This window comes from Canis lupus, chromosome 6 (assembly GCF_003254725.2).
Source record: "Canis lupus dingo isolate Sandy chromosome 6, ASM325472v2, whole genome shotgun sequence".
Lineage (NCBI taxonomy): Eukaryota > Metazoa > Chordata > Mammalia > Carnivora > Canidae > Canis > Canis lupus.
The window spans coordinates 11,132,817-11,149,218 of NC_064248.1; the positions used below are offsets into that span (position 1 = coordinate 11,132,817).

Consider the following 16,402-nt stretch of genomic DNA (forward strand, 5'->3'; position numbering starts at 1 on the left):
TTTAATCTCTGATGGATGGGCTTTTCATGTCTTTGATTCCCAGCCTTCAGGATAGATAGCATCTTTTCCACAGAAGGGCTTTAAGTAGCCCAAGTTGTATCCTTTCCCATGTGACATTGGCAACATTGCATTTTCAGTGCATGAAAATACCATTGCATTTGTAACATGGTTTACTTTTGGATGTTTTGTAGATGCCTATGAAAGTGATTGGTTGTGCAAATGTCATTTTCATAAGAAAATGGGATCAAATAATTCTTTAAGTTGTATTTCTTAATTCTGCCTTAGGAGAATATTCAGGAGAAGGCACTGAGACAACAGGGGCTGGAATCATTTCAATTGATGGTTTGCATGTGGCTATTTTGTCTCATCACTTAATAGGATATACCTCGATCTCATGTTTAAAATTTCCCTACCAGCATACAGTTTCAGTGGGCCAAGGAGTGTGTAGTCCCCTTAGATACTCATGGCACTGCTTGCCGTTGACCACAGCTCATTTATTGTGTGCACAGGTGAAAAATGAGCATCACAGACGTCCTTAGCGCTGACGACATCGCAGCAGCCCTGCAGGAGTGCCAAGGTAAAGGGCAGTGAGGCGGGGCTGGGGTGGGGGGTGGGGTATTTCCCACCTGGTCACACCTCCAGCAAAGCCAAGAAAATTAAAATGTGGACTTTGCTGAACATTCATGGGATCAGAGAAGAAAACTGTTACCAGTGAAATAACTACAATGAGAGAGCATAGGATTCCTTTGCTGTCAGGTGGAAGAAACTTACTAAAAGTGAAAAAACGTGAGGATATGATGTAGACTGTTTGAATCCAATGACTGCATTTCACATTCTCCCCCGCCCCCATTAGACCAGTGCTGCTTGAGTCTTGGACACTCAGCCTATTAAAAGGGAAGGGGGAGGCATGGGATGGGGGGGGAGGGAAGGAAGGGGGCAGCAAGAGCAAGTGGGCAGGGAAGTGGGGAGGGCCATAGGAGATGCTGTCACAAAGTCACCTGGTCTTGGTTGCCTCAAAATCTTGCACTAGTCACAGCCCTGTCTTTTTTTTCTTTTTCTTTTCTTTTCTTTTCTTTTCTTTTCTTTTCTTTTTTCTTTTCTTTTCTTTTTCCTTTCCATTCCATTTCCTTTCCTTTTTTTTCTCTTCTCTTTCTTCTTCTTCTCCTTCTCCTTTTTAGAGGGAGAGGGAGTGGGAGGACAGAGCTGGAGAGGGAGAGAAAGAATCCTAACCAGGCTCAACATGGGGCTCGATCTTATGACCATGAGATCACGACTTGAGCTAAAAATCAAGAGTCAGACGCTTAGCGGATGAAACCACCCAGCACCCTATCTTCTTTAAAATTCGAAAACAGAGCCTCCCTGTAGCTTGATGATATATCATGAAGAGGGTTTTAATAACTTATGTTTCCAGCACCTTGGTCCAAATACAGAATGTGACCCGATGAGCCTCAGAATAACCCTCTCTCTGTCCTTCAGACCCAGATACTTTCGAACCCCAAAAATTCTTCCAGACATCGGGCCTCTCTAAGATGTCGGCCAGTCAGGTGAAGGATGTTTTTCGGTTCATAGACAATGACCAGAGTGGATATCTGGATGAAGAAGAGCTTAAGTGAGTTTTGTCCTGAGCTTGCTTGCGTGGCACCCCTGACATTGCTAGGTGGGTTGGGAGCAGTGAAGGCCAGTTTGGTAGTATTTCTTCAATGGCCAGCGTTGACACTGGTTCAGCAGAGCCCCACGGAAGGGAAGAACATGAGTCAGTGGGCCATGCATCTTTCCTTGTGAAGCACTAGACATGGGCACTGAAGACTGTAGGTGCAAAAATTCATTCATTGTAGGTTTTTTCTTTGGCAAATGTACTTATCAACAAAACTGTGAAAAAGCATTTTAATCTTTTAAAATTTACTTTTTATTTATTTTTTGAGAGAGAGAGCAAGAGCAGGGGTGAGGGTCAGAGGGAGAAGCAGACTCCCCCCTGAGCTGGGAGCCTGATGCAGGACTCAATCCCAGGACCCCAGGATCATGACCTGACCTGAAGGCAGACAATTCACCAACTGAGCCCCCAGGTGCCCCTCTGAAAAAACACTTTTAAAAACAAAATGCCCACCAGTAGTTTCTACAAGGAAGGCAAGTTTGGCTTGTGAAAGCCTCTGACTGAATATTGCAATGGCCGGGAACAGTCGGTTTGCTTCAGGAGAGAAAAGGGTAATTTTTTCAGGAAATTTCCACCAATTTTGATTGTCCTGCAGGTTTTTCCTCCAGAAGTTCGAGAGTGGTGCTAGAGAGCTGACAGAGTCAGAAACCAAGTCTTTGATGGCAGCTGCAGACAATGATGGTGATGGGAAAATTGGAGCTGACGGTATGTTCACACGTGCACATAGCACAAACAAATTTAGCTCTGGAAGCAATCTGGGGGACTTGGGCGATGAGATCAAGCAGACATGGTTAGTGAAGATCCCCCTTTCTTAACTTTGCTGAGCTTCAGCCTTCTCATTTGTAAAATGGGCCTGATGAGAGGATACAGATGATGTACGTAGAGGCTAGCATGATGTCTGGGGATGTACCATAAAAGCTGATCCTGTGAATCACTGTCTGTGACCCAGGAAATACCCTTCACCTGACCAGGGGACTAGCTATTGTCTGGCTAATATTTGCAAGACACCCTAATGCATCATGAGAATTATGTGAGGAATTTTTACCACTGAGATTTGAACCCCCCTAAGGGAAGGATTGACATTCTCAAGTGTGTCTTGTATCAAAATGTCTCTTGACTTGAATAGGAAAGCCTCTTAGCTTTCAAGGTTTAAACAAATACATTTTATTGGACATTAGCCCACTGACTGGACAATATGGGAGAGTAGATCAAACATCCTGTACGGAGACTTTTGTGTGCAGAGCCCTATATTCAAATTTTAGTATAGAAGCACGGCTGTAGGATTATTTTCATCCAGTTCAGTCATATTGCTTACATGTTTTTTATTTTTATCTTTTTAAAAATTTTATTTATTTGAAAGAGAGATCACAAGGGAGAGGGAGCAGCAGACTTGCCGCTGAGCAGGAAGCTCAACACAGGGCTCTATCCCAGGACCCTGAGATCATGACCTGAGCCAAAGGCAGATGCTTAACCAACTGAGCCACTCAGACACCCCACTTACATGCCTTTTAGCTACACTGTGCATGCCAACTCAGGAGAATTTATGCATGGTCTTTGAGGTGGTACTCATTGGAGATTAAAAATTCCTATTTAGATCCTCTTTTTAAAAACCTATCCAAAATTATACCACTATGACTTACTACACAGGAGTTAATGTAGCTTCTATACATAGCTCAGAAAAATAGTTTAGGTAAGAGAAAATATATTTACTTAAATCTAACCACCAAAAAATTCCAAATAGGCAAAGTGTACCAATAAATACAGAGCAAATCCCCAGTTTTCCAATTTCAGTTGGTCACATCTGCTCATTCTTACCACTACCATCATCACCAGCATTTAGTAATATAAACTCTTGGGGGTAAGGTTAGAGTTCATCAGACAAAAGTGAATTCCAAGCCCCTGCCCCCATGAATTGTTTCCTACATCTGCACAAAGTGGATTCAGAAAAGAGGAAGGAAACCCCCAATCTGTCTTAAAATAGCCAGACAGAGAATTGAGTGATCCCAGATTGCAATAAGTTATTATACCAAATCCATGTGTTGTCAGAGGGAAATGGCTGGACTCACAAATTCGAATACAAGGGGCTCTATTGCAAAGCTGAAGACGTTTGTTAGATTATGCAGGAAGATGGAACACTATAGACCATCTGCACCTGTAGTCAGTGACACATTTTTCCCCTCCTTTTGTGCCCGTGGAGGGGGCCAAACCCATCACCGAACAATCTGCTTCCCTTCCTCTTCAGAACTCTCACTGGCCACAGCATGTCTGGAAAAATACCAAGCCATCTCCACTGATGTTTTCTCACCTCTTCTGTTTTAGAATTCCAGGAAATGGTGCATTCTTAAAAGCCCCAGGCTGTGGAGACAATCAGCCAGAAGGTCTCCAAAGCCCCAGGAATGGGAAACACCACTTCCTCTCCCTAATTTATTTATTCACTCCCCCACCTCCACCCCCACAAGTGCTTCTGCAATTTACTCTTGTTTTAGTGAGGTAATAAGACAGTCATTCATGAATTTTCGATGGTCAGTATGCCCTGATGACTCTGTAAGGCCCTCGGCAGACAATGCCTTTAAAATTCATCCAATAAAGATACGTTTCTCATCATCTGCTGATGTGTGGGTGTGTTGTTTTGTTTTGTTTTGTTTTGTTTTCAGCAAGGTACAGGAATGAAAGCAACTTGGGAGCCGAGGGCTTTTAGAAATATTTCTGGTCTTATCAGCTCAACAGAGGAAAAGGTTGGAGGAAAAAAAGTGACAAACAAATGGCACTGTCAGGCTAGGATTTTCTTAGGGAGTTATTGGAGGCTGAAAGTAATACAAAGAAATTTACAAAGAGCCCAAAATCACCTTTGCTTATGTGTTAGATGGCCTAAGAGGGATTTAAAAGCCAACAGTACAGGACAGAAAAAAGTGTGAGGCTACAGTGGCCCCAAAGCTAAGGAGACTTGCTCTGCCAAATGGGCACAAACCCATTTTTCAAGCTTGCTGCTTTTTTTTTTCTTTTTTCTTTTCTTAGAAAAACAAGCTATCTGAGACTTGCCTGCTCTGACCCAACCTCCTGCCACCTCTCCCTTTCTATCATTACTTTCCTGGCTCTTATTTGATACCACCTGAGCCAATTACACCGAGAATTGCCTTAACTTTGGAGGTGAGCCTTGGGGTCCTGTTACATGGTGTTCATCAGGGTGGGGCAATCTCAAGCAAGGAAATTCTCACTGAGCTGATTTCCAAAGGTGGCAGATGCAAACTGTGGTCTCTGGCTGACCCTGGAAGTTAGGACTCCAGGGAGGAACTGAGCCATTTTCCTGGGAGCCTGCTGTAAGGCTCACAACTTTCACTCCACATGGAGGCTCGTAAGGCCCTGGGCTCTCCTGGATTGCTTCCTTCACACTTAAGTAGCTCAGTGACTTTCGAACCCCTGTTTTTTGGAGGGCCGTGTTAGCTTTTCAAAGCATAGGGTGTATGCTACAAGGGGGCCTCTGGGTTACTCCAGGAGGCCAGTGTTCCCACATTTTTATTTTAAAAACTATGTATTTATTTTAATATGCATTAAAAAATTCAACTAGAACAAACATGTGATTTCAATATCGCTAGGTTAGAACAAAGCTAAGGGGAATATCAGGTTTTTCAAAGCACATCGATTTGAAGAACAGTATCAAGTGATATTCGAGATACAATGTGGTATTTGGAGGGATAAATCCCATAAAGGGCACAACCATTCCCTCCTCATGCCCAAGCCTTCTTGGCAGGAATCAGGCTAGGTCTTCCCCGCCTCAGCTTCTCCTGGTGTGTGCAAATATCCCCCATGAGCATCTGTGATTTGCTCACACTAAAGACAGCAAGAGGGTCTTTCTGACCAATACTGACAACCTTAGAGCCTTGATTCTTCAGACAATCCATGTGTTGCCTTTGCCTTCACACCACACATGGATACTCTGATCCTTCTGTTATTTCATGTCTCTCTGTTAGCTTTTCCCAGCCAATGGTTCTTTATTCCAGCTACAGCTCTAAATACCTCAAAGTGAGCCTGCCCCATTCTTTCGCGGGGCGGGGGCTCAGGCTATCATAAAGGTCAGCGAAGCTAGGTGGTTGATGATGTTTTAAAAATACGTGTTATGAGCTTCTAAGCAATCCATCACCCACTGGCACTGCAAAGGCAACATCGCCCTCATCTAGGTGAGATAATCAGTTTCTCATTTATTTTCTGTCACTGAGGAGGGCATCTGTCTAGGGATAATGACTGGAGGGGTTAGATGGAGCACCCAGGGGACCCTGTGTCATTGGGTCATACTGATGTCCTGACTTGAGGAAGCTATTTGAAAGAAGACGTCTACAAAAGGATCCATTGCCACAAATTTTCCACAGATAGGATTATGGCCAGTTATTCATGAATTTTATTCATTCTGCTGTTTTAAAATGACAAGTCCAGTTATATTTGCCCATGTCAGGTATATTGCTTTTACATTGTTTCAACCCAGTTTTAGGAACTTAATTTCAGAGTCATTGTCAATAGAAAATAAGTAGCAATCAAAACAAAATAAGTAGCCATTTCTGTGTACCTAACATCCAAAACGTGTCAGGTGGTATGCTTCCATGAAACAATCTTTACTCATAACAATTTTAAATTACATTATTTGGATTTTTAAGTGTGGCAGGGAGGAGGGGTGGTACATAACTCCATCCGTGAATGCAAGTAACAACTCTGGGCATTTGAATACATTTGTTAATTAGTGCTTTTTATTTTTCTGATTATTTTTCTAAGTTTAAATTTTGCAAAGACGTTAGCATTTCCAAATCTTTGGTAAGTATAATTTGAAAACAAAAAGCGTTTTCAAAAATTACCCGAGTTTAGTCATTATACAAACTTTGTACAGGGTAATTCATTTTTAAATGAGTCTTATTCAGTATGTACCTCACCAAAAGAGAGAAAGGGTACATAAAATGTCAACACCGGTTATCTCCAGCTGGAAGTATTACAGAACAGTGTGGTAAAACTGAGGCCTTTAAAGAAATGGAGCATAGTAACTAGAGAAATGAAAAACAGATGTAGAATTTACCCGATTTTTGTCACTAAGCCAAATAACAAATTTTGATTTTAAAAAACTTTCATGCCAAAGATGTATCCCACACTCAAATGAATGAAAGCCCTACATACTATTCTGTTCCTGAAATTTCTACTCATTTCTTTGGACTCATTTATATTTTTATATACTGAGGAAAAATTTAAATATGTTAAATATAACATATCCAGAGTCTAATCAAAACTGGAAAAAATCCTGAAATTGTAACAATCTGGAAAAAGGATTGACATGCATGTAAGGCAACTTTTGTGCTTGTGTTCTTGATTTTTAACTAATTTGCAGATGACCACTAATATACCTCAAGAAAGAATGTTCTCAGCAGTGGCGAGATATATTTTAACTTTGAGATGAGGGCCTAGAGCATATGATAGATTACAGAAGTCTGTTTTTCCTACTTGCTTATAAGATAGGGCTGCGACTGTGGCTTTAATCTGGACTACTTTTACCTCATTGTAGTTTTGACTGACAGTTTGGTAGTTTATAATTTAATGGATGTGATTTGAAAGCCAGTTACCTGAATGTGCCTAATTGTTGAGGCTAATAATAAGAATTATTAAAATAGTTCAAACATTTTGGGTATTTTGCTTCAGCATCTGCACATTATGAAATATTTACATTGATTTTTAAATACATAGTTTTCACCATATTCCCAGCTCAAAAAGAAAGCACAGAAAAACAGCAAAGATGTGAAGTGCTCGTCTGTTCAGGTTTACAAACCACATAGTTAATTCTGTGTGACGATGCAGTTTAATTTTGTCTAATGAGTACTCGGGAATCTAATTTCAAGCAAAAACCTATCTTATATCTCTCCTGCGAATGTGAAGGTATGGTATTACTTTGCAAACACTTAAGACGACAGATGAAATTGGAATCAGGAGGCTCATTTCCACCTGGCCTGTTAATTTATTCACTGGAAAGACTATTCATTTACATGAGGTTGGTTTTAACTGGTTTCAAAAAGTCAGCTTTTTCGGGTAAGGAGTAGATTTTGACATTGTCTTCCTAGGTGTTTTCTACAATGAAAGTAAATAGATTCACATCCTTGAACTATTATTACTGTTATTATTTATTCATGCTGGAATCACCTGAGGAGTTTAATTTTACTCTTTTTTAAAGATTTTACTTATTTATTTCAGAGAGAGAGAGCAGAGAGAGTGCGCACACCAGTGGGGGGGGGGGGGCGGGCGGGAGCAGAGAGAGAGGGAGAAGCAAGTTCCCCACTTGGGGAGGAAACCTGAAGTGGGGCTTGATCTCAGGACCCCCGTATCATGACCTGAGCTGAAGGCAGACACCCAACCAACTGAGCTACCCAGCCACCCCTCCTTGAATTATTTTTAAGTGATGAAATATTTCATTTTTTAAAATGATTTATTTATTTGAGAGAGTGTGTGAAAGAGAACATGGACAAGCAGAGGGGAGGGGTAGAGGGAGAAGCAGACTCTCTGCCAAGCAGTGAGTCCAATGTGGGACTGGATTCCCAGACCCTGAGATCATGTCCTGAGTCGAAGGCACATGCTTAGCCAACTGAGCCACCCAGGTACCCACGTGATAAAATATTTCAAACATAAAGATGACAATAGGTGGCAACAAAACACCTGTGTACCTACCCCCTCACTTTATCAAATCTTGGCACTGCTTGTGTCAATTTGCTTGGGCTGTTGGTACCAGTCTTAGGTGGGTCTGAGATTTGGGGGGTAGGGGTGAAGCGATAGCCATGGTACTTTTATTATGGAAATCAGTAGGGGATGGTCACTTATTCGCTGGCTCCCCTCCTTAGTGTGGGGCCCTCCTTCAGCTATCATGTCCAGGTGTGTCTTTTCTGCTCTGACAAAATACAGCAGCTTTTCCTGGAGAAGCCAGTTCACTTAGGTTGTTTCCGTACTATTGAGAATAATGCTACAGTGAAGGAGTGCAGATCTCTCTTCTAGATAATTTTCGTTTCCCTTGGATACATTGCCACAAGTGGGATTGCTGGATCATATGGTAGTTCTATTTTTAATTTTTCTGAGTACCCTCCATACTGTTTTCCATAGTGACTGCACCAATTTACATTGCCACCATCAGTGCTCAAGGGTTCTCTTTCTCCACATCCTGGCCAGCATTTCTTTCGTCCTTTCAGAAAACTGACCTACCAGGTGTGAGGTGATACCTCATTGTAGTTTTGATTTGCATTTCCCTGATGATGACTGATGTCAAGTGTCTTTCCATGTACTTATTGACCTTTTTCTTTGGAAAAATGTCTATTGAGATCTTTTGCCCATTTTTAAATTGGGTTATTTGGGTTTTTTTCTATTGGGTTGCATGAGTTCCTTGATATTTTTAATATTAACCCTCATCAGATGTGTGGTTTGCAAATATTTTCTTCCATTCCACAGGTTAACTTTCCATTTCATTGACGGTTTCCTTTGCTGTGCAGAAGCTTTTTAGTTTGATTTACTCCCAATTGCTTATTTTTGTTTTTATTGCCTTTGCTTTTGGCATCAAATCTAAAAAATCATCATTGATACCAATGTCAAGGAGCTTACCCCAGTTTTCATCTATGAGTCTTACTGTTTGTCTTTACATCCAAGTAAAGTTTTTAATTTTTCATTCAAACCTTTAATACATATCAAGTTGATTTCTGTATATGGTATAAAAATAGATATCTAGTTTAATTCTTTTGCATGGGGCCATCCTGTTTCCCCAACACCATTTATGGAAGAGACTTGTCCTTTCCCTGTTGTATACTCCTGGTTCCTTTGTCATAAGTTAATTGACCATATATGCATGCATTTATGTTTGGGCTTTCAATTCTATTCCATTTGATCTTTGTGTCTGTTTTTATGCCAGTAGTATAGTGTTTTGATTATTATTGCTTTGTAATATTGTTTGAAACAAACTTTGAAATACTGTTTAAATTATTTAACTGGTCTATTCAGATTTTCTACATCATTTCAGTCTTGGTAGGTTATACATCTCTAGTAATGTCTCCAGCTCTCCTGTCATCTAATTGCTTGATGTGTAATTATTCACAGTAGTTTCTTATGATCCTCATTAGTTCTGTGTTACCAATTGTCATGTCTTCTCTTTTGCCTCTGATTTTTGCATCTTTTTTCTCCATCTAGCTAAAGGTCTGTCAATCTTGTTTATTTTTTTCAAAAACCTACCTCCTCATTTCATTGATCTTTTCCATTGTCTTTTAGTCTCTATGTCGTTTCTTTCCAATCTGATTTTTGGGTTTTCCTCTTTTCCTACTAAATTTGGGCTTAGTTTGTTCTTTTGTTAATTCCTTGAGGTGTAAACTTAGGCTGTTTGAGAGCTTTCTTTTTTATATATATTTTGTTTATTTATTTGAGAGAGAGCACAAGTGAGCACAGCAGAGGGAGAGGAAGAAGCAGACTCCTTGCTGTGCAGCTAGCCTGGACACAGGGCTCAATCCCAGGATCCTGGGATGATAACCTGAGCTGAGGTCATGCTTTATGGACTGAGCCACCCAAGCACCCCCCTTTCTCCCCCTTAATATAGGCACTTATCTCTATATACTTCCTTCTTCTTGAAACTATTTTTGCTGCACTCAGTTTTTGCTATGTTGTTTTCATTCCCATTTGTCTCAATATATTTTTTGATTTCCATTTTTAAAAAATATTTATTATTTATGTTATAATATATATTACTTATGTTATAATATATAACATAATATGTATATTATGTTATAATATGTATTACTTATATATTTTTTTATTTCCATTTTTAAAAAATACTTACTTATTATTATTATAGCCACTGGAGGGCACTCTTGTCCTATTTAAAACCTTTTTGCTATGGTGCTAGTGGGGCTCAGGAATGCCTGCTGGCTCTCAGAGCTAGGTAATTTGGGGGCCCATCCCTTGGGTGGTGACTGTAAAAGTTGGCATACTACACGTGTTGAAGGGAACCAGAGGGGAAAATCGGGTGTAGTGCCAACCAGCTATTTTGGGTTCTGGGAAGGATTGCAGCCAGCCCCTGAATGCGTGCTAAATTAGAAGCCAGACCCTCAGGCAGCGGTTCGTAAGTGTACAAATTCCTTCCAGGCAAAGACCACAGATAGACATTTCACCTGCTCCCTTTGCACTGAGTTTAGAAGGGATTGCCATGGGGAGTGCTCACATGCCCATAAGAACTACTTTGCTATATAGTCTTGTAGGTCTAGTAAATCCAAGTCCCACTGGCATTCAAAGTTAGGTGTTTTGGAGATGGGAGCTGTGGGTGGGGGTCTTAAAGGTTGGGGTGCTCGATGTACAATCCAAACCCAGGGAGAGGCTAGGAGTTGAGGGTTCCCTCCTAATTGTATGATGCTGTGCTCAGGTGGGCATTGTGGCGAGACCATGTCTCACCCTATTCTAACCCGTTTTGATCTGGGTATTTCCTCATTTGACTGTGTAGGAGTCACTCAGCTTGTTTCTGGATTTCTCCCAGAAGGAATTGCTCTATGTATAGCTGTACATTCAGTGTGTTTGTGGGAATAGAGAAGTTCAGGGGCCTCCTGAGGTGGGGGGGGGGGGATGCCAAAGCCCTACATGGGAAAGGAGTATTTGGTGCTCAATCCATACTAGTAACTCATCTTTATTCCTCTCTAGTCTTGTGGTTTTGAGTGGCGGGGTCCATCGAGGCCACAGCTACCTCCACTCTGTCCTGACTTTAAGGCCGCTCAGGTCTGGCTTTCTCTGAATTACTTCTATATATCAGTAAAACATTTGGCTGCTTCCTGCACCGAGTAGCAACCTACTGCCTAGACACTCATGAGGCTATGGTACCGTTGCTTGCATCATGCTTGACACAGAGGGAAACTCTGTGAGGCTTGCTACCTCCCCAGCTTCACAAGGAAGCAACAACACATTCTCTCTACTTTGAGGTCTCCAAAACCATCTAAGTGTCCATCATCACCACTCCTCCCACACCACGCCCATGTACAACCCCAGAGTGTGAGAGGGGGATGCATCAATATCTAAGCTTTTTTGCTTCCCGATTTGAAACTTAAAAATCTCTTTGATTTCTGGGTTTTTGTTTCATTTGGTTTTGTATCATCTGTTTCCTGTGGCAGTTAATTTAATTGATTGGGTGCAGAGGAGGCAAAGTCTACAAGGAAGTAGAAGTGTGCTGGGGAGAAAGGTCGACTAATATTCTAAAGTGCTCATGCATCACATTTGCATAGTACTTTGTACTTTACAAAGTGTTTTCACTTGCACCATCTAGTTTAATTCTGCAATAACCTTGTGAGGCAGGTACTAACCTTATTTCGCCAAGGAGGAAACTGAGATTAAATAACATAAGTGATTAGTCAAAAGTCATTCAACTGATAAATGGCAAAACCAGAACTCAAATCCAGGTGTTCCAACGTCAGCCCTGGGCTCTTCCTTCTACTTTTCCAGAAGTATTTACTCAGGGCCAAAGGAGACTTCTTTATCTTGGAGTTTTCAGGTTACATGGAGTCACAAGGTCCTGGGCAGGTGCTTTAGGGTCCCCAAGGAAGATGGGATTGGTGGGTAGCACCTAGAAAAAGCCAAAAGGTACTCCTAGACCTCAGTCCTATCCCTTGGGCTCTCATTTAACCATGGTAGCTCTGCATCTATTTTATGTATTAGAACTCTCCATAGACTTTTTGGGGGATAGAAAGAGAGGAGAGAGGATTCTGTTACCTTAAAATATTTTAAAATTATTGCTTTAATACCAAAACACTGTATTTAGTGCAGAATTTCATGCAACAGAGTAAGTTAGTTGGGAAAGTGTTTCAAGGGCAAGTAATGACAAACATTTGTTGAATAATGATGAAGTGCTGGGCACTCTATATTCAATTCGTGGTCCTATTTAATTCTTTTAAAAAAAGATTTTATTTATTCATAGAGACACAGAGAGAGGCAGAGACATAGGCAGAGGGAGAAGCAGGCTCCCTGCAGGGAGCGGGATGGGGGGCTCTATCCCAGGACCCTGGGATCAGCACCTGAGCCAAAGGCAAGTGCTCAACCACTGGGCCACCCGGGCGTCCCCCATTTAATTCTTTTTTTTTTTTAATTTTTATTTATTTATGATAGTCACACACACACACAGAGGCAGAGACATAGGCAGAAGGAGAAGCAGGCTCCATGCACCGGGAGCCCGACGTGGGACTCGATCCCGGGTCTCCAGGACAGCGCCCTGGGCCAAAGGCAGGCGCTAAACCGCTGCGCCACCCAGGGTCCACCCCCCCCCCCGACCATTTAATTCTTAAAACAAAATTCCTACTAGGCAAGCATTTGCTACTCATCATTTTACAAATATGAACTAGAGGCTGGAGAAAAGCTAGGTAACAGGTCCCAGGTTTCGCACTGTGCGAGGGACCAGGTTAGGATAAATACCCAGTCCAAATTCCAGTGCATCTCCTCCCTAAACATTAAAGTCTACTCTACCAGGTTGAATATGAGGTCCTGTTCCTAAACTTCACCTGTGACCAAGGAGTCATCCTAAACTGAGGTCTTCTTGAGTTTGGCCAAGCAGGCTGCCATGCAAGGGCTCGGACTCCCAATACCAGAGGCCAGAAGTGACGAGCTGTTCCAACATGGCACAATCCATAGGGCTCAAAAGCAAGTGACTCCTCGATGCGAAGAAAGGACGATGCCCTGGTCGCCGAGGCCCGGGACGGCGCGCTCCGCGGGGAATGCACGCTCTGCTCCCGCGTGGACCACACACGCCGCGCCCTCGCTTCTGCGCACAACCATTCTCCCCAGAGCCACGGGAGCTGGGCTAAGACGCAAACCCCGTTGGTTAGGGTTGACCCAGCGGTCACCTCAGGTCGCTCAAACAGGGATCAAAAAAGCCTATACAGGCCAGGCGGGACCCTGTAGATGATGGAAGTGGGCAAATCGCCCAGCTTAATGCACCTCATCTTCCTTTGCGCCTTCACTCTCCCTTCTAAAAAAACAAAACAAAACAAAAAAACAACCTATGCCCGTTCTATTTTTCTTTAAATACTCAGCTCTCGCTTCAGCCAGGACACAAACCTGGGAACCACCAAACAAAAAAAGTTTCACTTTCACCGCCACTCTCAAACAAGAAGCACCTGCGGCAGAAACCAACGCAAAACGAACCCTCACCGGACCTCGCCAAAAGGGGATGCTGGGCGGCAGGTTCTCTTTCCGGGTCGGCGGCAACCACTTCCGGGGCGGCCGCGAGCGAGGCGGAAGTGCGGTCTCCTCAGGGCGGCTGTCTCTGGGCGGGCCGAGGGAGGCTCCCGAGGCTGGGGGCCGGGCCGGGATGGCGGCAGCGGCGGCCGGGGCCGGGGCCGGGACGGCCCAGGAGAAGCAGTTCCCGCCGGCGCTGCTGAGCTTCTTCATCTACAACCCGCGCTTCGGGCCGCGCGAGGGCGAGGTGCGCGGAGCGGTGCCGTGGGCGGGTGCCAGCCGGCGGTCGGAGGAGGGCCGGAGGGCGGGGGCGGTGGCCGGCCGGCCCGCGTCGGAGCCGGAGAAGGCGGGGGGTGGGGCGCGCCCGGAGGAGGGGGGCGGGGGATACCGCGCAGCACCTGTCACTCCCCTCCCGGGGCGGCTTTTACCGAGGCTGCTTTGTGCCGGGCGTGCGCCCGCGGAACGAGTGGGGGCCGGGCAGGGTCTCTGGACGGAGGCTCGGCAGGCTCATCACTCCACGCAGGGTGAGTGAGTTTCCGCGCTTCTGCGCCAATCCCGGGTAAGTAAAATTGAGCTTATGTTTTTGTTAGTACAAGTCCCGGACTAGAAGCATGGATGGAGAGTGGTGGCCTATGTGCTCCTAAGATAACTCAGGCTTGGAGGAGCATAGGAAAGTTTTGTGTTGTTTTTCCGAATTGCTAAATAAATTCCAGGGATGGGTTTTGTTTGTTTTATAGGTGGGGACGGTGACTTCCCCAAAGGATGTCCGGTTGGGCTGGCAGCAAGTCACGTTTGTTTATTTATTTATTTATTTATTTATTATTTATTTATTTATTTAAATAGACAGAGAGAGGCTGAGACATAGGCAGAGGGAGAAGCAGGCTCCCTCTGGGGAGCCGGATGGGGCACTCGATCCGAAGACCACCCTCACCCCCATCACGACCAGAACCAAAGGCAGATGCTCAACCACTGGGCCACCCAGGTGCCCCTCAGGGTCCTTTGAAAGGCTCTGAGTTCTAATGCTCTTGAACCTGCTGAGTTTTACTTGCAAGGAGGCAGTAAGTCTGCACATGTGCGCACACGCTTTTTTTTTTTTTTTTTTTTTTTTTTTTTTTACAAACGGTGTTTTTTGCAAAATTAGTGTGAGGAAAGAAACTGTAAGATTGAGTTTTCAGAGTAATTGTTTTGTGCGCCTCCAGAGGACTTGTGACTTAACTGTATATCACAATGGCCTTCTAGGCTGGTGAGCATCATTTACATATCAAGGAGAAGACAATTTTTGATTTTTCTGAAAAGGGTTTTTTGTTTTGTTTTGCTGCTGGCATGTGTGATGTGAGAGCTTGACATTGAACAGCATTTTTAACAGCTGAGATGATTTTTTTAAAAATGCTTATGTTAATGTGATGATTTTGTTTTTCCATACTTTAGGAGGAAAATAAAATTTTATTTTACCATCCAAATGAAGTTGAAAAGAATGAGAAAATTAGAAATGTTGGATTATGTGAAGCTATTGTACAGTTTACAAGGTAATGCCCTTAAATGCAGAGCTCAGTAAGCTCCGTGAATTCTTACAACTTCGAGAACTGTCCCCCAACATTTTTTTTTTAACCTTTTTAGGACCTTTAGTCCATCAAAACCTGCAAAGTCTTTACATACACAGAAGAATAGACAGTTCTTCAATGAACCAGAAGAGAATTTCTGGATGGTCATGGTACTTGCATATACAGTACATCTTTTTGAGTTTGTGTAGTGAGATTATGGGTGATCTTTTCTCTTAGGACTTTAGAGAAGTCCTCTAGCTATTGCAAAGTAAAATTACAATAAAGTTGGTTGCACATATTCAGTGTATGTGTTCTTGGGGCTGTTTTAAGTTGTGTTTTTGGTGTTGTGACATGCTCAGATTTTTTCATTTAAGAGAAAATTAAAAACTTATATAATTGGGTCATTGTGTAATTTCGTCCTATCAAAATTTTGTAGGTTGTTCGGAATCCTATAATTGAAAAGCAAAGTAAAGATGGAAAACCAATTGTTGAATACCAAGAGGAGGAGTTGTTGGTAATATGTCATTTTTTGTTTCATATTTTTAGAAAACCTGTTACTGAATATGTTGAGTGACTTGGTCAACTTTAAGCAGTCACCTTTGTAGAAGATTCTGAGGTTCTGCATAGTGAAGTTTCATATCTGTTTACATTAGCACAGTTGTATAAAAATCTGTATCTTGTCTCCCTAGTGTCTTCTAATCATCTTTTTATAAGCCCTCCTAAAATTAGGCTTGCTGGTTCATAACTGAATTTAAATACATCTCACTGTCAGCACACAACTGTTGTGGGTCCAAGCTTATAAGCACTATATTGCGTTGCCAAGAGTCATTGTACATTTGCTATGCCATGGACTTTTTCCCCCTTGAATTGAGATCTGTGTCTTTATGCTTGCAGGACAAGGTTTATAGTTCAGTGTTACAGCAGTGCTATAGCATGTACAAGGTAAGCACGAAGTTCTTTCTGAATTGAGTCTAGCCAGTTACCCCTGTTTACAGGGATTGTTTCAAAATCTTAGTTC

At 42.7% G+C, this 16,402-nt stretch overlaps 2 protein-coding genes and 1 long non-coding RNA gene across 5 annotated transcripts in view; 2 read left to right on the plus strand and 1 right to left on the minus strand.

The window, feature by feature from the left end:
- The first annotated feature begins 515 nt into the window (after positions 1-515).
- Positions 516-1,613, plus strand: OCM (oncomodulin). Its single transcript, XM_035717975.2, has 2 exons — positions 516-577; positions 1,477-1,613. The coding sequence occupies exons 1-2, from the start codon at positions 517-519 to the stop codon at positions 1,611-1,613; spliced, it is 198 nt and encodes a 65-aa protein (XP_035573868.2). The 5' UTR covers position 516.
- Positions 1,614-11,922: 10,309 nt separating this feature from the next.
- LOC125755245 (uncharacterized) lies at positions 11,923-13,789 on the minus strand. The gene is made up of 2 exons (XR_007411150.1): positions 13,168-13,789; positions 11,923-12,239 (listed from the first exon to the last, which is right to left on the minus strand). It is a non-coding gene; the product is annotated as an uncharacterized LOC125755245 (long non-coding RNA).
- A 93-nt stretch (positions 13,790-13,882) lies between these two features.
- CCZ1 (CCZ1 homolog, vacuolar protein trafficking and biogenesis associated) overlaps positions 13,883-16,402 on the plus strand; it is a 30,853-nt gene continuing 28,333 nt past the window's right edge. Inside the window, exons 1-5 of one of the 3 annotated variants that reach the window (XM_025426217.3) lie at positions 13,883-14,090; positions 15,272-15,369; positions 15,461-15,554; positions 15,821-15,898; positions 16,279-16,326. In XM_025426217.3, the coding sequence (XP_025282002.1) occupies positions 13,977-14,090; positions 15,272-15,369; positions 15,461-15,554; positions 15,821-15,898; positions 16,279-16,326 (432 nt within the window). In that variant the 5' untranslated portion in view covers positions 13,883-13,976. Of the gene's footprint in view, positions 14,091-14,262; positions 14,403-15,271; positions 15,370-15,460; positions 15,555-15,820; positions 15,899-16,278; positions 16,327-16,402 lie in introns of those variants that run through there. The other 2 variants (XM_025426218.3, XM_035717974.2) reach the window with 2 other exon arrangements.

What these genes read in the sequence shown, in the direction of transcription:
- OCM (XM_035717975.2), top strand. Translation starts at nt 517, where the DNA reads ATGAGCATCACAGACGTCCTTAGCGCTGACGACATCGCAGCAGCCCTG. An exon ending in AGCCCTGCAGGAGTGCCAAG is followed by an intron (nt 578 to 1,476) that starts GTAAAGGGCAGT and finishes TCTGTCCTTCAG; the next exon opens with ACCCAGATACTTTCGAACCC.